Source organism: Clarias gariepinus, chromosome 5 (genome assembly GCF_024256425.1).
Source record: "Clarias gariepinus isolate MV-2021 ecotype Netherlands chromosome 5, CGAR_prim_01v2, whole genome shotgun sequence".
Classification (NCBI taxonomy): Eukaryota; Metazoa; Chordata; class Actinopteri; order Siluriformes; family Clariidae; genus Clarias; species Clarias gariepinus.
This window is the reverse complement of record NC_071104.1, coordinates 38273824-38296234: the sequence shown is the minus strand read 5'-3', so window position 1 is coordinate 38296234 and position 22411 is coordinate 38273824. Positions and strand designations below refer to the sequence as shown.

Sequence of the window (22411 nt, the reverse complement as noted above, 5' to 3'; positions counted from 1 at the left end):
GCTAACATTACATGGCTATATTCACAATATTAGTTTGTTTTTTCTCGCAAAAATACTTTTCTTTGCTAAAGATTAAACTAGCAACAGTTACAATAGCTAAAGTAGCCGACTAGCAAAATTTATTCTAGTTAATAGTAAATGCTGGTTGTTCTACAGGATTATTTCTGATTAGCAAAATGTTAGGAATTAATATTTTCCGAGGCTGTATGATGTTTATAGTCAAAATAGCATAGCTGCTAGTAGCATATTTCAATAAGGATTCAATTTGTATGTTCCCAACATAAAAAATTTGCTTAATTTCATCAGCTAAAACATCTAGCCCACCCCCACCCCCATTTCCCCTCACATGAACATGGTAGTACACCTTGCATTAGCATGCTAACTAGTGTTTATAAGTATTAGCAAGGACTGCCACTTTAAAGCACAACATATAACAATGTAAAACATTAAATTCAGCTCATAATGCTGATCATCAGCTCGTAATGAGCGTTAAGATGCTGTATTAGCATGTTAGCAAAGTGTAACGTGAGTGTTTATAAAATGACTGACAGTATAGCAATGTGAATACAAACACTGACATCACAGCCTAAATCCTCATTTTTTATCATGCTCTGCTTATCATTCGTATTATTAGTAAAAAAAAAAACATTCCATTTAAATAAGATAAAGACAAATAAAGAGCCGATGTGGAACGACTAACTCTGTGTGGTTTCTGAACTCTAACTAATATTAATATTTTCCTGTAAAAGAGGTAAGACGATTTAGTTTTTTTTTTGTAACAAGATACTCTATTTTCGTTTAATAATATATCTTTAAAGTAATGTTTTCTTGTGTTTTATAGCATTTGATGTTTTATGTAGTGAGAGGATGCATTATTCATAGGAATAAAGTGTAACAAGATGTACAGTACAGTATGTACTCATAGCAACAAGATGTTTTTTCGTAGTAACAAAATGTTTTCTTATGGTAATTAAATATTTTTCTCAAAAAGACGAAATGTTTTCATGTAGTGATGAAAAGTTTTTCCCATAGTAACAAAATGTTTTTTCACGGTAACGAGTTATTTTCTTGTAGTAATAATGTTTTCACATAGCAGCAAAATATTTTCTTGTAGTAACGAGATGTTTTCCCATAGCTGTAATGCATAGTATGCATAGTAACAAATTTTTGTTCTAGTAGTAACGAGATGTTTCTGATAGTACTGAGCTATTTTCATGTAGTCATGAGCTGTCTTCTCGAATTAGCAAGCTGTTTTCTTGTAGTAATATGAGATGCTACATGCAACAGTGTTTTTCTCCTAACAGGTTTTTTCTAGTAAATGCAGATGATACAGATTTTTTTTTCTCATAATACTGTTATGTTTTTCTTGTTTCTTGTTTTAGCAAAGATATGCTTTTTCTCATTCCATTTTAATAACTTAAAATTTATTAATTATTAATAATCAGATGCTTTTCTTATAGTGACAAAAGTCTTGTCCTGACTCTGTTGATTTTCCCGATTTTCCTTTTTCATTATGCTTTTCTTATTTTTGCACACTAAACTGATGCTTATTTATGGTGATAAGATCCTTTTGTGCCACAACATGGTACATTTCTTGTAATAACAACATATTGTTCTAGGTTAAACAAGACGCTTAACTTAGAAAAGTGGAATGCTTTTACTGCAGTAACAAGAGTTTGTTCCTGCAGTGTCACTTATTCATAATTAAGATTTATATACTGTATACATACATAAGTGACACCTTGGTACGAAATTGCTTTAATGCAGATAAATAAATAAAGATACAGTTTGTCACTGCAATAAAAGCACATTGTTACTGTGAGTAAAGCGTCTCATTACACCACATCCCACAGATCAGACTGAGATCTGGAGAATTTGGAGGCTGAGTCAACACCTTGAACTCTTTATCATGTTCCTCAAACCGTTCCTGAATAATCTTTGCAGTGTGTCAGAGCGCATTAACCTGCTGGAAGAAGCCACTGCCTTTAGGGAACATCATTGCCATTAAGAAGTGTAACTTGGTCTGCAGAAATGTTTGTAGGTAGGTGGTATGTGTCAAAGTAACATTTATATGAATGCCAAGAAAGTGTGATTCATCAGCCCAGGCCACCTTCTTCCGCTGTGCCACGCTCCATTTCTGATGCTCACGTGCCTGTTGTAGGAGCTTTCAGTGACTGAGCTGCAAGCCATGAAGCCCCGTACACAGCATGCTTCTGTGGGATCAGACCATATGGGCTAGGTTTCACTCCCAACACTCTCAATGGTTCACTGGTTGCCCTTCCTTGGAGCACTTCTGGTATGTACTAACCACTGCATCCCAGGAACACCCCACATGACCTGCTGTTTTTTTTTTTTTTTGATTGTTTTTTTTGGAGATGCTCTGACCCAGTTGTCTGGACTTCACAATCTACAGTAGTCCTTGTTAAAGTCACTTAGATCCTTCCACTTGTCCATTTTTCCTGCTTCCAAAAAAATATAATATATATAATAATATAATATAATAATATTAATAATAATAAATATAATAATATCTTACCTTTAACAGATACCACTTTAAAAGGATAAACAATGGCATTTAAGTTCACACACATCTGTTCCATCCAACCACTTATCAACCACTTATCCGAAGTCACTTCCCTGCAGTTCCAGCAGGGAACCCTAAAGTTCTCCTTCCCTGGCCAGCTCCGACTGGGGAATCCAGAGGCATTCCCCAGGCAATAGTGGAGATATAATCTCTCCACTTTGTCCTCAGTCTGCCTCATGGCCTCCTCGCAGCTGGACATATCAAAAGAAGCATCCTGTTCTTTCCACACAGTGTAGCAGCGGTTGTCTCTGAGTCTCTCACAGATGACTGAGATGACTTCTCATCCCATTTCTAAGCCATTTACTATCTTGAGAAAACCAATTTCGACCACAGTGATCTTGTCCTTTCGGTCATGACCCATAGGTGAGGGGAGGATTGAAGATCGAGCAGTAGATTAAACGCTTTGCTTTTTGGCTCAGCTCACTTTTCATCACAACGATACGGTAAAGCGATTGCGATTCTCTGGCTAACCGCACACTCCATTGTCCCTCACTTGTGCTGAAGACCCTGAGATGCTTGAACTTCATCTGGGATGATGACTCACTCCGTACCTGGAGTAGACCTTCAATCAGTTTCCTGCTGATATATATTAGAGCTGCACATTTAATAAAAAATAAATGAATTAAAATTTAAAATTGCTAAATATTACAGGTAATATATGGGCAGGGAGGAATTTGTTAATAAGTATCTGGGTTTTTTTTTTAATGTTGAGTTGCTAATTAAAAAAACATTGGGAACTTCATCTTAATGAGATCATTTGTGTTGTAATTTGGTGTTAGCATAGATAAATGTGTTTTGAATCCATTTAAAATGGCAATATGTGTCAAAATAATTCCAAGGTAATTTTACATCACATCGTTCACACTTAATAGACAAAGGTTTGGATTTATTTTCTACATTTTATAACCATAGTGTGTTTTTGTTTGTCGCTGGAGTCTATCCCAGGAGGCTTAGGGCATGAGGCGGGGTACACCCTTGACGGGGTGCCAATCCATCGCAGGGCAAACTCTCTCTCTCTCTGTGGGCAGTTTGGTAACGCCAATTATCTTAATCTGCATGGGAGGAAACCGGAGTATACGGAGGAAACCTACCAAGTTTCACAGGGAGAACATGCAAACTCCACACACACACACACACACACACGGACGGTATTCAAACCCTCAACCCTGGCGGTGCGGGGGCGACAGTGCTAACCGCTCCGCCCGCTATGTTTATACCCTATTAAATATTTATTACATGGCCGTCCTTGTTTGTTAGACGCACAGAGTTCTCACCCAACCTTTTTTGGCATTCATGTGCGCCCACTTTATGGGACAGTACCCTTTTTTTTTTTTTTTATGTGACAGTTTTCCACCCCTCAGGGCTGTAATAAGGGTTTGGGTGGCAGAGCTCTCTGCAGCTGCAGGTGAGTTTCTACAGTATGTAGAGAGTGGAGGAAGGAAGAAAGGAGGCAAGGAGGAGGAAGATGAGGAAGAAGATAAGGGCGAGAATAGCGCACGCGCGTGGGAGTGCCACTGCTTGTGCCATTGCACGCGCATACACAAGAGGACACACACACACACACACTTCTAAAGCATGTAGCAGATATCTTTATTGAAGTGTTAGAGGTGGATGGGGATGAGGGTGGATGTGATGTGAGGATGGAGAGGTGTGTGTGTGTGTGTGTGTGTGTGCGCGCGCGCACCCGCGCCCGCCTGGTGACATGGAGCTCCCGGTGACGCGCGCGCTCTCTCTCTCTCTCTCTCTCTCACGCACACACACTGTGCATGCGTGTGTGTGTGTGTGTTGATGCGGTGCACAGCAGAGCAGTCCTCCCACGCGTCCTCGTGACGCACATCGCTGCGTGGGCGGGCCGCGCGTGGGAGTGCGAGCGCGCAAATTGTAGCAGCGCGGAATATCCCAACTCTGGCAGTAGGGGAGTGAGAGAGAAGAAGAAAGAAAGAGAGAGAGAGAAAAAAGAAAAGAAAGAAAGAAAGGAAGGCGGAAGTCCGACTAGTTCGTCTCTCTCTATTTTTTTTTCCTTCCTTTGTTATGTTTTTAATCGTGTGCACGTCCGGGTTTTGACAACACACACACTTTCTCTCTCTCTCTCTCATACACACACACACTCACACACACACACACACCAAGAATTCGGTAAACGCTAGAGCGGAACTACCTGCACGATCCACACCGACCCGATGCCGCGCGCCGCGTCACCCCAGTGACCCGCCTGTTCCTCTGAAGTCTGCAACATTGTGTCCGTTATTATCGTTATCATTCGAATTTAAAAAGACTTTGATCTCAGAGTGTTCGAGATCTCTGTGGAATTCGGGAAGAGGGACCTCAAAGAAAGAAGTCCAGACAAAGGTAAGATCCAAGAGTCTTCTTCTAAAATGCAACTTGTGCAATATAGTGTGTGTGTGTGTGTGTGTGTGTAATGTGTAATTAGTGTTTACTTTGTTCTTCAGATTAAACAGCTGCACCAGCTCCCCAAACAGACCCTTCTCTCTATCTCCTTTAAACACCCAATTTCCTCCCAAAAACATTCTTTATAGGTCTATATTTATCCATGTAGGATATAATTCTTATGATAAACTTCCTCCTGTTAATGAACTTATCAGTAATCAGGAAGTGATAATGGGAGAGAGAGAGAAAGTGCAGTTTATATATATACATCAGGAGGATATAGAATCCTAATGTTTGTAACCATGTGCTGTTAGAGGCAACAGTTCCTTTGATCATTGTAACACTTAAGAAAGGTTTTTAAAAAATCATGCTCTGAGCAAAAAAAAACCCTCAAACAAACAGGATTAAAAAAAAATAGTTTAGCATCTTAAATAAAAGTTAGAAACACTCTACAGGGAATCCCATGACACTTACAGTATCCTCGTGTGTGTTTGTTTGTGTGTTTAGTAATGATGCAGCCTAGTAATTGTGTTTACTGCATGAAGGTCGTCCGTATTTATAATCACAATTTAACATTTTCAGCGTTTCATTTGTTCCTAGTTGATGCTGAAACAGTTTCTCTGGGTTCTTTGGGTAGTAAAGGGTGCGAAGCATCCTAAATGTAAATGAAGGGAACCCTATTACACTTACATTACGCTTGTGTTTGTGTTTGTCTGTTCGTTTGATATGTTTATTGTAGGAAGGTAATCCGTAATTCCAATCATAATTTAAAATTTTTAGCATTTCGTTTGTCTAGTTAATGTTGAAATGGTTTCTCGAGGTTGTTCGGATAGTTAAGGTGAAGTTCTTGGTGTCTTAAATGAAAGTTTACTGAAACTCTGGTGTACGGTTCGACTGATTGCCCTGCTGGGAATCTCTTTAGAGCTCGCAGTGTTTGATTGTTTGTTTGTTTGTGTATTTGTGTGTCTTTATTATACTTATTTATGAAAGTCTTACAGAATGAACATTTTCAATGTTTTGTTTTTGATACATATAGCAGGAATTTTATTTTGCTGAGTTTCTTTGGAATCTATCTATCTGAAATGTTAAGGAATGCTACACCATCAACAGTCTTAACATTTCTATATTTCATCACGTCTGTCTTGTTCTTTAAAACACAAAAATGCATTTTAGGTTCCCTGTGCACGAGTGTGTAGAGGCAATTAGTGTTTACCTTGTTCTTTACTTCATCAGAGATCAAATAGCCACAAGCTCTCTCTATATAGAACATGTTTCTTATTGTTTGTAACCATGTGCTGGTAGAGGCAACATTTACTGTAATCTTTATTACATCAAAAGGGTGAAAATCACAATCTGAACAAGCCATAAACTAAACACTGGGGTTCTTTGAATAGTTAAGGGTGTAAAGCATCCCAAATGGAAGTTAGAAACACTCTGGAGGGCTCTACAGGGAACTCCATGACTCTGACAGTATGTTTGCGTGCGTGTGTGTTTGTTTGTTTAGGGAAGAGGTAGCCCAGATATTGTGTTTATTGTATGATAAACAAATAAGGTCATCTATAATCATAATGTTCAGAATTGTTAGCGTTACATTTTTCTAGTTCATGTCGGAAGAGTTTCTTTGGATAGTTAAGATGAAGTTCTAAGTGTCTTAAATGGAAGTTTATTGAAACTCTGGTGTACGGTTCGACTGATTGTACCTCTGGGAATCTCTTTAGAGCTCGCAGTGTTTGTTTTAGGTTTAGAGAAGATTTAGTCTCCATATTGTGTTTATTATAGTTATTTATGAAATTTAACCTGAATGAACATTTTCAACATTTTGACATTTTGTTTTTTATATGTATAACAGGGAATTGTATTTCTTTTTTTTTTCTTTTTTTGCTGAGTTTCTTTGGGATTCGTCTATCTATCTATCTGAAATTTTAAGTAGTTTAATGCCAACAACCAAAGTTAAAGGTTCTTAGCTTTCTAAAGGATTGTCCCTTAACGAGTTCCAATATTCGTTTATTTGCTTTGCTTGTATACATTATATTATAATATTATAACAACACACCGTATACTGTATTTATGAATAACAGAATTAAAATGTATGAATTTGAAACACATTTTTAAACATTGTCACATATGTTCACATATATACATATTGTATATGTTTATTTTAAATGTTTTTTCATTGAATATGAAGAAAACCAACTTTTTATTTATAAATATCATTAATTAAAGTAAAAGTATGGTTTTCTGTTTTTCAGCTGCATTTAAAAGCAACCAATTCTCTCTTTCTCTTCCTTTTTTAAATAATTCTTAGGGTTCTTGTGTTTTAAACACATACTAAAGAGCCCTTAAGACTTTTGATTGATTCACCGATTCCTTCCTTCATTCACTGATTGCGAGACAGACATCTTGGTTTATTTAAAAATATCATATCGTGATTTACCATAACATTTAAGCAAACTTCACCTGTAATATAACACTACAAATATGCATTGATTTAATGAGAAATTAGATTTAAACTTCTTAGGCATGATTTCACTCTGAGTGGTGATTAATCAGATTAAATAATGATCCCCACCCTAAGTATTAATTAGTTGTTGTTTTTTTCTTTTGTTGTTTCTTCCGTTGTGTTTTTTCTTTTTTCTTTTCTTTTTTAACTCTGTGGAACCAAAACATCTTTCTATTTTTATGCTAGTCTGAGTCAGAGGGGATGCACTCACCACTCACCACCAAACATTAATAGCTTCTAATACTGAACACATTTCTGTACGGAAAAATCTGTTTACTAAAAACATTTTTTTTCATGCTCGGTTCATCAGCATGTCTAAAGATTGCTATTAGTATAACTTTTGTGTGTATTTCACTATAAATGTGATTGTGTAAATGTCCTGAACTCTCGCTTTTTGTGACTTAAGTCTGACTTGAATGATCACTGATAACTAGATAGGGCCAGATCATGTGACACACACACACACACACACACACACACACACACACACACACTCAGAGTAAAAGCGTCATACAGTACATGCTGTGAGAATGAATGAGAGAGAGAGAGAGAGAGAGAGAGAGAGAGAGAGGTAGCTGTAGGTCGGCTTGTCCGAGCCAGTCTGATACGGACGGCTGTAATGTGATTAAAGTCGTCTGTGCGTTTCTCTTCACTGCTGCTGTGGGATGTTCGTTAACACATTGTTGTTGTTGTTGTGTTTTGTTCTCTTTACCGAAAAAGTTAAATAATATGAAGAATGAAAATTCCCACAGTGACGAGTCTTTGTGTAATTTCTTAAATGATGATGATGATGATGATGGTGATGATGTGGTTTTGCATGATGTAATTGGAAATTTGTGATGGCCTTGTGGTAAGATCTGATTTGAATTTATTGTCATTGATACCCCCTCAAACATTTCACACACTTACCGGCTCTGTAGACCTGCCCTTTTACTTCCTCAAGTCCCTCCATGTTTTTCCCCCCAAAATGCCTGAACAGTAGTTTCATCTGGAGACAAAGTGAGTGGATATACAGTATAGTACCAGTCAATAATTTTAACACACCTTCTAATTCAATGTATTTGTGTCTTTATTGATTTATTCTGTCCATTCTAGAACAATACCTGTATGTCCCTTTACTGATTTTTTTTTTTTTTTTTTTTAAACTTTGAAATAAAACATATGGCATTAGGTAATTAAATAACAACAACCACACCAACATCATCCGCAGTCGGGTGTTATTTTATGACACCAGGGTCAGCTGTTCTGGAACGGTTCTTGCGAGAACAGCTTTTTTTTCTTTCTTTTTTTTTTTTGTCAAGTGCGTTTGTAAAACCCATCAAGCTCCATGATGATGAAACTGTCTCTCATAAAGACCTTCCCAGGAAAGCAAGACCAAAACTGACAGAGGAGAAGTTCATTTAGAGTCACCAGCCTCAGAAATCACCAATTAACAACCAGCACCTCAGATTAGAGCCGTTATGAAGCTTTACAGAGCAGAAGGAGCAGATATACATCTCAATATCAACTGTTCAGAGGAGATTATTGTGTGTTTTGGATAATAAACGCCTTCAGTATTGTTTTACAGTGTAGGCATGTAGTCAGGAATATGATGGCAGTCATAACAACAGACATTAATTAAGTCACACAGTCAGACATTTGGACAGAACCAGACAGTCAGTCAGTCGGTGAGACAGTCGGTGGGACAGACAGTCAGTCATTCATAGGACATTCACTCATTCAGTCAGTGAGACAGTCAGTCAGACAGAAAGTCAGTCAATCAGTGAGACAGACAGACAGGGAGTCAGACAGACAGTCTACAATGACAGACAGTAAGACAGATAGCCAGTCATTCAGACATATAGAGATAGTGAGACAGTGATAGTCAGTCAGTGAGACAGATAGTCAGACAGTGAGACAGACAGTCAGACAGTGAGACAGACAGTAAGACAGTGAGACAGATAGTCAGACAGTAAGACAGAGAGTCGGACAGTGAGACAGACAGTAAGACAGTGAGACAGATAGTCAGACAGTCAGACAGACAGTCAGACAGACAGTAAGACAGTGAGACAGATTGTCAGACAGTAAGACAGAGAGTCAGACAGTGAGACAGACAGTAAGACAGTGAGACAGATAGTCAGACAGTAAGACAGAGAGTCAGTCAGTGAGACAGACAGTCATACAGTGAGACAGACAGTGAGACATAGAGTCAGTCAAGGAGACAGACAGTGAGACAGATAGTCAGACAGTCAATCAGACAGTGAGACAGTTAGTCAGACAGTCAGTCAGTGAGACAGAGAGTCAGTCAGTGAGACAGACAGTCAGATATTTATTCAGACTCTTCAGTCAGACCTCCGATGTTGTACATTTTACACAGCAGTCTATTGAGCTTTATTTAACCTTGTTTGTCTTAAACGTTTTGCCTTGTGTGGAACGGATTAGCATGTATTTTTTTTCTGTAAGGTCCGTCTCCTTTATCTTTCGGCAGCGCTGGAAGCTTCCCGCGCTCCTCTACTCGCTCTGCATATCACAGATATTTCTAACGGTACAGTGAGCGCTGTCTGAGCTCGTCCTCAGAAGAAGCTGCCGTGTGATCCACTGGCTCATCGCTCACAGCGAGTGTGTTATTCATGCTCATTGATGAAGGTCTGCTGTTGGGAGATATGAGTGCAGGCGGAGAGAATGCTTTCAGCCGGCCGTGTTGTAAAGCTGTGGCCTTGGAGGGAGAGAGAGAGAGAGAGAGAGAGAAAGAGAGAGAGAGAGACTGAAGAGCCCATCCATGCTGATGCTAAATTGGTTTCAATGAGGTTCTGTGCTCTCTGGGCCTCGGCCTCCGTCCTCCATTGGAGAGGCAGGAGCTCGGCTCTCGGCTTCTGTGTGTGTGTGTGTGTGTGTGTAGACACACTTTAACTCTCTCCTGGAGATGCGTGATGACCCGCTGTCAGGAAGAGTCTGCTTTCTCCTGCTGTTACAGCAGAGCTGTTGGAGTGGGTGGGTTAAGTGATGATATCATACCGATATTAGGGCTGATGGAGCGAACAAAAAGATCAGATTATTGTAATACCATACGTGATACAATTACAGTTTGTAGGCTTGCTGTCGAATCCGTAGTGTTAAATTGAAATAAAAAAAAAAAAAAGTTCCTTACTTTATCATGGCTAAAAATATGTGTATTATTTAAATATATTTCTCATTAACATCAAATTATCTGTTAAAAAGAAAACAGTAAAAAATCATGATATCCATATTATTACAGAAATAATTAGTACATTTTGTTGCTTAGAGTAATAAACACTAATTTTTAATGGAAAAACTATCATAAACGTTAAAAATATGTACTTTAAAGATTTAGTGACGCCAAACTGCTGGTCGTCCCAAAAGTTTCCATACAAGGGGGAAATTACAATAATTAATCAATTCCATGCGAAATCTGAATTACATGTTAATCTGTTCCTTATCATTATTTCAGTAATCATAATTAATGTGATGTTGCCACAGCAGACTGTTAATCCGCACCACAGTTTGGCACAGGTTTTATCCGGGCTTGTGACCGGCACTCCATGCAGGGGCTGGGTATTGAGGGATGTGGCAACCCACCGACGACGGGGCTCAAACCCGGATCCTCAGATCCCCAAAACAACAACCTAGAGCTTGAGCGGTCTGAGCTCCCCCTGCCCCCTCCCCGGTCACGTTAGTGCTGAATCGGAATCATACAGTATCCGCGCTGAGCTGAATGGTATCGACGCTGAATTTAATTTCATGCGAGTGCTGAACTGAGGCGTATCAGTGCTGATTAGAATCACGAGAGTGCTGAACTGAATCTGTTCCTGTCAGAGCAGTACTGAAATGAAGCCTGATAAACGTTATTGTCAAGCTCTTTCACTTTTGTATTGTATACTCTACTGTACGAGTCGAGACATGTGGCACATCTTCCGAAAGTCCGAGTTTCACACTTCAGTGAATATAAAACTCTCAGAGTTAAAATAACGCAGTAAAAGGGGTGAAGTGATGAGTCAGAAACTTTTCTTTCTCATTCGGTTTTATTAAACTGCTCAGCACACTGGAACAATGCAGTGAGGAGGAGATCTGCTGCGTTTCCTTTACTGCTTACTGACTTTACACTTTACACACCGTTTAGTGGAATGTATACACCATCTGGTTTCAGACAGCTACACATTTTGTCTTGTGTAATGTTAAAAAGTAGGGTTCGATTCCCGCCTCGGGGTCTGTGTGTATGCATGGAGATTGCATGTTCTCCACGTGCTTGGTGGGTTTCCTCCAGGGTGCTACGGTTTCCTCTCACAGTCTGAAAAACATGCAGATTAGACCAAGAGTGTGTGAATGAGGGTGTACCCCACCTCGTGCCAGCACCAGACGCACAGAAATCAGTATTCAGACTTCAGACATGGCTGCTCAGAAGGTTTACACACATGGAGGCGGAACAAAGGCATGTCTCAGTTACATATACAGCGGTACCTCGGCATATGAATTCAATTCTGCCTCTGAGGCGAGCTCTTAAACTTAAAGGCGAAAATACTTAAAGGCGATGCTTCGTATTGTGAAACGCATTGTCCCATAGGAAATAATGTAAATGCAGATAATCCGTTCCAGCCACCCAAATATTACCAATATTACCCATTTCCAAAACTATAATCATATTTTTGGGGATATAAAACATTTTAAAAAGAATTGTAAATAAAGTAAAATATGAAATAAATAAATATTAAATCTTACCAAACCTTTATTTATGATTCCTCTCGGCACCGGCTGCTTCAAAAACCAAACTGAAAGCGACTCCCTTTTCTTCTTGCTACCGTCCTTGAGACTCATGGTGCTGTGTCTTCTTTAAATCTTACACAAAATAAAAAAAACAAAAAAACACAAAGAATACGGAAACTCACTTCGCTTAACCTTGAGAAGAATATCCGCTCTGAAATCCACAGTAATTGCTGTTACAGAACAATCACACTGGTACAGTAGTTAATTATTCACCCAGTCCATCTTCTAGACGTTTGAATTAGACACATTATCTTGAATAATTTTTACACGCAGACGATTTGAATTATATGGAAATCGATTCTGCCAATAAGATTTTGAATTTTAAGACCGAATAAATTTCTCCAGCACGGATCTTTTCACAAGCCTTAACATCACTCCGTCTCTCCAGTAACGTGGACGACTCATCTCTGCGACCTTCACGTTAGCACTAGTCAAAACACACCAGCAGATAAACACACACTTTATCGTTTTTATTATCATCACTGAGACCTTTCAGAACTTTGTAGACGGTTCTTACAGCTCGTAATCCCGGGCTCTTTTTATTCCGTAGAATAAGCGTGAGACATGAAACTTGTGACCTCTGGTTCCGAGCTCGTATCGCTCCACGCCCACAGCTCGAAGAGAGGGGGATTCTGGGAAGGCAGCGGGGCCCGAGCGGTGGAGAGCGGGAACAAACGCGGCCTGTGCTGCTGTGATGGAGAGTTCCTCCTACGCTCGCTGCAGAGGTGGAGTGTGGTATGTGACGCTCCCAGCAGCTCAGGAGCCTGACAGGCGCTCTCACACTCGCCTCTCACCCATACACACACACACACACACACACACACACATTTCTGTCATCCTCCGCCGCGACATGCTGCATTCGAGTCCAGCTGCGTCGCCATCTCATACATGTACGGGTGGGCGATACCAGCAGAACTGAAATCAGCACAACATCAGTGCAACATTTAGAAAGTTTAATGATGCATTTTATTAAATAAAAATAAAAAATATGAATCACTGTTAAAAACACTTCCAAGCAAAATGTTTTAATGTTAACAAATAAATGTAACGTAAATGACAAAGAGATAACCGCGCACTCTGTGCACGATTAATCACAAGTTTCAAATATTCAGATTTACTTGTATTATAAATGTTTAAATCTTACAATGTTAAACTGGTTGGAGGAAACAGATTATGCAGTTTTATAACATCTCAAACATTAACATTTAACAAATGTTACAATAAAATCTTTCAAATGGGACACCGGGTAGCATAAGGGTGTGACAACCCACCAATGGCGGTGCTCGAACCCGGATCCGAAAATCAACAACCTGGAGCCTTAGTCGCCTGAGCCACCGCTCACTTATCTTACGTTTAATGTATTCTTGTTAAAATCATTCTCCTTGAACGTCGGTCGCTCAAGCGCACAAGTTTTATCCAAACTTCCATCTAGAAGCCTTTTATAATGAAACTTGCTGTTCAGCTTTCTCAGTCATCTTAGTTCAACCTGCTGATATCACACACAGCCTGGTAACCGCGCTGAAATTATGGGAAGCCATTCAGGTCAAACTTGGGCATGCGATCAATTAGTGCGCTAAAATGTCTAGATTATTCACGTGCATTAACGCGTTAATACCGACAGCCCTAATTACAACGCAGAACCCTTCCTCATCGTTTCAGTGAAACTTCTCGTCTGTATTTGTGGAATAAAGGAAAAAAATAACCTAGAGCGGAGAATGTGAAGTTCTCTCACGCCCTCCTTTGTAAGTCGACTGACCCCTAGTTTGGGAATTCCTGCTTTCGGAAAGCTCATGTCCATTAGTCATGTTTTTATTCCATTCATGAGTGTGTTCATGTGGGAGATCGCCGGGGTTAACTAGCCAGAAAGTCATGATCGGATGATGTGCAGCACTTTTATAACTCTGCTCAGTTTATGATGTTTGTAATATTTATCAGATATAATTATCTCTGTCTGCTCACTGGCTTATTTCTATCCACTGACCGCCCAGACTGAAATCAGATTAGTGGCTGAAACATCAGCTGACAGGACGAATACGTCAGTACAGTCGTCTTCACACTATCTCCCCTATCTGTGCTTCTATCACTCTTTCCCTTTGTCATGTTCCACTCTGTTGCTTTGCCGCCTCCTCACTTTTTTTCCCTGTCTCTCTTTCTGTCTCTCTCTCTCTCAGGTCATGGCGGCGACTTTGCCCAGGACTCTTGGCGAGTTGCAGCTCTACCGCATCCTGCAGCGGGCCAACCTGCTGTGCTACTACGACGCGTTCATCCAGCAGGGCGGCGACGACGTGCAGCAGCTGTGCGAGGCCGCTGAGGATGAGTTCCTGGAGATCATGGCGCTGGTGGGGATGGCCAGCAAGCCGCTGCACGTCCGACGCCTCCAGAAAGCCCTGCGCGACTGGGTCACCAACCCGGCGCTGTTTAACCAGCCACTCGCTTCACTTCCTGTCTGCAGCATCCCTGTCTATAAACTTCCAGACGGTCCTGTGCTGCCTGTCAAAGTTCCCAAAACAGACCCGCCGAAAACCGAAGCGGGCAGCGGGAGCTCCTCGGCCACCGCCTCGCCTCTGCAGAGCGGCAACGAGCCGCGGTTCTGGGCCGAGCGGAGTCTCTCGCCGGCCGAGGTCGGCTCGCCCTCGTCCCCGCTGCCACGTGACACCCTCGAAGCGCTCGACATCACCGCCGTCCAGGCCGTCAGCGAGTGCGTAGACAGGATGGCGCGGGCGTTGCCAAAAAGCGACCCGGCGGAGCTGAGAGAGCAGCTCAAGGCCAACAAGAAGCTCGCCAAAATGATCGGTCACATCTTCGAAATGGGCGACGACGACCCGCGCCGCGAAGAGGAGATCCGGAAATACAGCGCCATCTACGGACGCTTCGACTCCAAGAGGAAGGACGGCAAGCATCTGACACTCCACGAGGTTGGTCTCACGCCACAGCGCAGTCTTGAGGCTTTGATTAATTCTCTGTAACAGCAGCTCGGACAGAAGCACAGGTTTATATTAATGCACACGCGCCAACAATTTATCGTTTCTATAGCAACAGCAGGGAACGGACAGTAATCCAACTTAACCTTATTAATGGTAATGAAACATCGCTGATTATTTTACCGTAACAGCACAACATTCTGCATTTTACAGCAAACTATATTAAACGCCAAATTAAATGTATGAACTGAACGGCCTCGACCTTTGAACCAAACGCCCAGGAATACTTTCTCCTCAGGCTGCTTTTGTCTCTCTGACATTGTGCTTTTTGTGTTATGTTTATAAATCATTGTGTCACACAGAGACAGAAACCACAGCAGCGAGTCTGGGCAGGTCCGCGCAGCCGTTACTACGCCGCAGTCGTCTTGTAGCTTTCGTGCTAATGTTTGTGTGTGTGTGTGTTTATATATACATATATCTGAAACGCTGTGTAACGCGTCTGTCCCGCAGCTGACGGTGAACGAGGCCGCAGCGCAGCTGTGCATGAAGGAGGCGGCGCTGCTGATGCGCAGGGACGAGTTATTCGGACTCGCTCGCCAGGTCTCCAGAGAGGTGACCTACAAGTACACGTACAGGACCAGCAAGTACGCACTCCCTCTCCTCCTCCTCCTCCTCCTCCTCCGCTACTGAGAAACACAAACTAGTGAGCAGGAGTCAGTGAACTACTCGAGCTCGTCACTGCGCTGCACCTGTCTCATCATCATATCGATCATTATTCCGTCTTCTTATTCATTTCATTGACTTTATCTCACTCGTCTTTTTTCTTTTTGTTTTTTGTTGTTTTTATATTTTCCTCTTCACTTCTTTCACTTTTTTCTGTTCCTATTTTTAAACGTAAAACATTTAAAACACTTCTTTTCCCTTTTTCCTCTTTATTTTTTCTTTCCCTTTTTAATTTTTTTTTCTTTCTTTTTTTCTGTTTTTTTCTTATCTACACTTGTTTTTATTTTATTTCTCCTCTTTTTGTAGTTTCTTGCTTTTTCTTTTTATTATTTTTTACTTTTTTACTTTATTTTTTAGTTTTTTTTTTTACTGGTGTCTTCTTCCTTTTTTTCCTTTATTTTTGTCCACTTTGTCTTCTTTTCTTTTTCTCTTTTTTTTTTTCCTTTTCTCTTCACGTTTCTTATTTCCAGTATTTTTACTTCTATTTATTCGTTTTTACTTTTTTCTTTCTCCTTTTTCTCATTCTTTCTCTTCTCTTTTTTTATTCTCTTCCTTTTGTTTCTCTTTTCTCTACCCATTTCTATTTTTGCTGTTTCTCTTCTCTTCACTTGTCCCTATTCTATTTTTCTCCTCTTTTCATTCTCTTTATCTCTTTTAATCTACTCTTTCAGTTGTCTAGGACATTTTAATTTCAGAAGTTTTAAGAGCAGTAATTTTCTTATCTTTTACTTTCATATCTATTTATTAATGCCCAGGCTTTTTGTTTATCTCGCTGCTCGTATGTAAATGTTGGAGTTTGAGTCGCGGGTCGCTCTGACCTGCAGCAGTTCACTAGTTTATTAGTCCTTGGTGTGTAAGTTAGTGAACCTCTCCCGCTCTGGGTGCTGCTTGTGCAGTTTGCTTTTTTCTCGTGCCTACTAAAGTGTCCACATCGAGAGCTTAATCTGGGTTCGAGGTTAAGGAAGCCGCCGCCCCCAGTGTCCAGGTGCTTCCTGTCCTACACGCCTGGCATACCGCAGGACGGAAAATTCCACTCGGCTGTTGAGTAATCAGCGTCTCAGAGCTCGCTCTCACACACCTTTCACACTCATCACCACTGATCGAGCTGAATCGTGCTCTTATCTCGATCAGGAGAGAGTCAATAAAGCGTGTGACGTGATTACGAGAGAGAGGTTTCACGCAATAGGCACGAACATCCAAACACATCAGCTCGAGTGATTATTGTGACCCAGAGTGAGAGACATAAAAATAAAATGATGTGTGTGTGTGTGTGTGTGTGTGTGTAGTGAATTGGACTGAACAGAGTTACAGCAGTAATGTGTAATTAGTAATTATTTCCTCTTTCTTCTCCTCGCTCAGATCCCGATGCGGAGACAGAGACGAGCCGTCCCCGAAGAGGATCAAGACAGAGGTGAGTTACGGCACCGACTCTCCTTCCCGTCAGGCCGCGAGTGTCTGCGCCTGCGTGTGAACCCGAGTCGTGTCTCAGAGTGAATCACCGAGCTGCACTTCGCGGCGCGGTCGCCTGGCGTTCCTGAGTCGGCCGTGTGAGCGTTAACCTCTCGGCGACTCCACACTGGGTGGGTCCTGTGGCTTTTGTTTGTGTAGCTGCGTGTTAAGCCGCGTGTTGAACCCGTGTAGGCGGAGTTCGCACGGATCGGGGATCGCGTGTCACAATATGGAGGAAAGGTTGCGCTTTGTGTGTTGTGGAGACGTGAGCGGAGAAACGCCGTGCACTCCTTCACCCCACACCTTATGGGCATGTTCGCCCTGCACCAGCACGCGTCTGAGTGTGTGTGTGTGTGTGTGTGTGTGTGAGAATGAGTCCTCAATCTGTTGAAGAAGATTATGGTTTGTTAAAACGGAAATTGATCTTCCAAAGTCTGAGCTTTCTCAGATTTCATTGAAACAGGACTGTAAGCAAGCGCTCTTTGGACGTTGTCCATTCCTTGGTTTAAAAGCTGACAGAGACACAGGGACAACGGTCACACTGATGACTTTAAAACGTCTGATGTATAAAATAATGTTGGTCCCTCTCTCAAAGCGAAATCGTTCCCTTTAACCTGTATAGTGCATTCACAAAAGGTCGGGTCAGGGGGCGGGGTCAGGGGGCGGGGCACAAACTGTCCCAGAGGACACTTCACTTCAGTCACATGCATAATTATATCTATAGATCGAAGAAGAAAAAAAAAAAATATATATATATATATATATATGTGTGTTTGCTTTATTGAAAAGGTTTATATCGTATCTTATCATATTGAATATTGAATTGTGTCGTATCATATCATATAATTTCCCATTGCATCATATCATGGTATCATGATATATATCATATTATATCATATATTGTTTCTTATGTCATATTGTATCGTATCATATTTTATCTCGTAACGTATGATATTATATCATATCGTATTGTACCGTATCATATATCGCATAATATCACAGGAGAGGGAGTGCTGTACTGCAGGATATAGCACGGCTCTAACGGCGTCGTAGGCATGAGGATGCAGCCTGAATGCTGAAGGCACCACAGCCATGCTGATATTCTGCACAACAGCACGACCTCGAGTGTCATATTGCTTTTGTACGGCAGATTCACCAACCCCATTTATCATCCAGAGATTACGGTTCGTGACTAGCTCCGCCCACACGTATCCGTCCGCGCCTTTCGAAAACTGCGACCGACAGTCAGTTTAACCAACGAGTAGTTAAGTAGTTTTACATCCTAAAAGGTGAGGAGGATAAACCGAGATTTAGTTTTTATTTCTAACTTCCAGGTTTTGGGGTCGAATCCCTAATAGTGTTAAATGGAAATCTAGTGCACTATGTAGTCCCAAGTAGTGCCCTTGATCAGGGGTTAGAGAGGGAATTGGGATTCAGCCTTGTGTTAGAAGCTAGTTAGCATTGTAGCTAAGCGTTAGCGGTGAACAGAAGCACACGGACGGTTCAGAAGGAGGTAGAAGTGATTAGTGCAGAGACGGCGTGCTGTTTAAGACGACGTAACGCTATCAGGCGGCTCCTGAGACACACAGTTAGTGTCATTAACCACTGGGACACGCCCACCCGTACAGATAGTTACACGCTAAACGCTCCTGTGCCGTTACTGTCTGTTATCGGCACTCGTGGAATAATCCAATCAGATTACTCGATCAAAACTAACTTTTGTATAAAAGTTATTTAAGGAATTATTATTTAAAAGACAAGAAGTTTGAGACTGCGCGCGTTGCAGAAATATCCTCTGAGGTCCCGCTAAGATCACGCGGCATTACGCAACACCCCGCCTTGCGTCATGCTGACAGGCCCGCGCTCGCATTGTTCCTGCTCCATTCATACTCAGCCGTGTTTGCATTTTTCACCTTTGAAGGAATCTCGTAAGGTTTTGAAGGCGAGTTTCCCTCTCATCTACATACTCACTCATGATCGCCGTCATCACCTGACGCCAGAGCGAACCCGAAACGGCCCCGGCCCCGTCATCTGCACCCGAAACGGATTTTCCAGTTTTGTTTTGACTTCAATTTTTTTCTTTGTTTGTTTCAGACGTTTGTATTGATGAGGTTGTGCCTGCACACACGTGCACACACACACACACACACACACACACACACGCTTCCCCTTCCTGTCCCTGTCTAGGCTCGACATTACACGTAAACCCACACTCACTCAGCCACACCAATAAGAATGAGCTGTTCGCCTCCACACACACACACACACGCACACACACACACACACAGTCAGGCAAGGTCCAAACGAGCTCATTTCGCTCGCCTACCCCTCACTTCTTGAGACAGATGTGACATCATTACGTGGGCGCACTTGGAATCACCCACGCCCATGCATTTGCGCAGATAGCACAAGAAAAAAAAACAAGAAAGAAAGGGCTGAACCTGATTGTACATGCACTTTACACACACTCAAACACAAACACACACACCTTCGTTAGGTAGGTCAGGGGTATCTGTTTTGTCACGCGCTGTTGGTGGGATAAAAAAAATTCCTCTTTGTCTGATGAGAGTCGACTGACCCTGGAAAGCCCATTAGGATTTTTTGTATGTGTGTGTGTGTGTGTGTTTCAATTAAACCACAATTAAACGTAAGTGTGTAAGAGTAATGTGAACTCCAGCTCAGGCTTTTGTGTTGGTGTGTGATGACAGAAGTGTGTAATGCATGATTGATTTGATTTTTACCCTCCCTCTGCTCTGAAATGATTTCATGCCGTGAAAATGCACCAGCGTGGGTAGATTTAAACTTTTTTTTTTTTTTGTTAAAGACTATGGGCACATCCTGACACCCTGCACAAAAATTTATTAATCTTAAACCAAATAAATGGACGAGGAGTTTGTTTTGGCGTCGAGGAGTTGGAAAGTAAATGTCAGGAATAAAAAGAAGGGGAAAAAGCCGTTCTGATGATTTACACGCTGTCAGGTGACGTTATAAAGGCGGGCGAGAAAAGATTGAGATAAGCGATAAGATTTAGACTTGTGTACTTAATGAAGCGTCTGGGAAACGCAGAAGACCGAGTAACGCTGCATGCTTCACTGGGCCGTACGGGGGCACATACTTTTGCACTCTGTTTGTATTAAAAGAATTTGGAAATGTCTTTCAGGAAAAAAAAGTTAATATCGTTTATCTGTTCAACTGTAAAACGTTTAAAAGGTATAATTATTAATTAATATTAATATAATATAATATTAATATATATATATATATATATATTTTTTTTTTATGTTATTTAAAATTTTAGTTCTTTTTTGATTTATGAAACTCTTAGTATATTAAACGTAATGAAATGAGATATAATCATGGATGACTTACGAAAGCGCTAATTAACAATTTTTCTTATTAAAGAATGAAAGATTTTTCATTAAAAAAGTGTTTATTAAAAAACGATTTATTTTTAATCGATTAATTTAACTTAATTTTTTTTTGAGAATGTTAAATGTTATGAAATAATATAATAAAATCTTGGATGACTTACGTGCTTTAAATCATCACGAAAGCATTAAAATCACTTTGATATGGTTAATATTTATGAAAAGTTTTATAACAATAATAATCATAATAATTAGAAAATATAGCAGTTATTTAGTAAATAAAATTTAATATATATGAATAAATAATAAATAAATAAATGAACATTATGGTGAGGTTTAAAACTGCTGCCTTGTGACTCTAAAATATATATTTTTCTATTTATTTAAATAAATGAATTAATATTTTGTATTAACTTATGATATTTTCAAATATATTAATCCCTTTTATGTATTTGAAAAAATAGTAAACATTTGTATGTGGATGTTGGAAATAAAAAAGAAAAAAAATATGAAACAAACATATTTGTTTCATATTTTTTTTCTTTTTTATTTCCAACATCCACATACGAATATTTACTATTTATTATATATATACATATATTTTTTTTAAATGAAAAAAATATATAGTGAAAATCTTTTTTCTCGTACTTCCATAAGCTGGAGTGTTTATCGAAACCCCAGCTGGTGAAACCCTCAGTGCACAGGTGTGATAAACCACCATGAGTGTACTGAGTGTGTATCTCTGCGCTCATGCGTGAACAGAAAAAGTCCTGAAAATGTTTTTGTCTCTTGTGTCGGTCAAAGTCAAAAAGCCCGGGCGTGTCCCTGTGACATCATCACGGCCTCACCGTCGCCCCGAGCCTGCGTCACTGCTCCGGGTATGAGAGAGAGAGAGAGAGAGGAACCCAGTCCCTTTCACCCTGAACACACACACACACACACACACCCACGGTGAGAAGGTGTCTTTGTGCTCAGGTCACCATGGCAACCTGAGTGTCAACATTAGACAAGCGGAGCCTCACCTCGGGAGTAATTTGGAGTGAGCAATAAAACATGTCATGCAAACCTCCTCCTTCAGCAGGATCACACCTCCTGAATGCCATTTAGCACGTGTGTGTGCATGTGTGTGTGAGTGTGTGTGTGACTTTTTTCATCATCCTGAGAATCATCACCTAGTCATGTGTACTTTTATTTTCACAAAAGAAAATCTCTTACACTATAATTATAATAATATTTATAATAATTATAATAATAATAATTATTATAATAATAATTATAATAATAATTAATATTATTATTAGACTAATAATAATGCACATACTGTACAAACTGTGTTGTGCTTTTAAAGGAAAATAATCATCAATCCTGATGCATGAAGACGTGAAAAGTCACGAATTGTTTGAACTACAGCCTCTTAAGAGTTTTATCACAATTTCCGTAAAAGCAGAAACAAAGTCTCCTTACAACCGTAACCATATTAACTATTAAACAAGTTTTTTTTATTATTACATTTGGTTTGGTTTTTCTTTTTCCTACCCACGTGTCCTCTGAGAATGAGGGGTGTTTGTGTTCCTCTTTCAGCAGGAAGGGTTTTTTGACCTGCAGGAGGCGCTACAGGCCATTCACATGCGGCAGGAGACTCTGAAAGAGCAGCTAAATCAGGCTCGGTCCAAGGGAGAGGAAACGCTCACTCGAAACATCCAGGTGTGTGTGTGCGTGC

The 22411-nt window shown here is 40.5% G+C and overlaps 1 protein-coding gene across 2 annotated transcripts in view; it reads left to right on the top strand.

The window, feature by feature from the left end:
• The first annotated feature begins 4399 nt into the window (after window positions 1-4399).
• The window catches only part of nab1b (NGFI-A binding protein 1b (EGR1 binding protein 1)), a 29076-nt gene continuing 11064 nt past the window's right edge, over window positions 4400-22411 (top strand). Inside the window, exons 1-5 of one of the 2 annotated variants that reach the window (XM_053497055.1) lie at window positions 4400-4933; window positions 14402-15145; window positions 15662-15795; window positions 17234-17285; window positions 22276-22395. In XM_053497055.1, the coding sequence (XP_053353030.1) occupies window positions 14405-15145; window positions 15662-15795; window positions 17234-17285; window positions 22276-22395 (1047 nt within the window). In that variant the 5' untranslated portion in view covers window positions 4400-4933; window positions 14402-14404. Of the gene's footprint in view, window positions 4934-14401; window positions 15146-15661; window positions 15796-17233; window positions 17286-22272; window positions 22396-22411 lie in introns of both variants that reach the window. The other variant, XM_053497054.1, reaches the window with a different exon arrangement.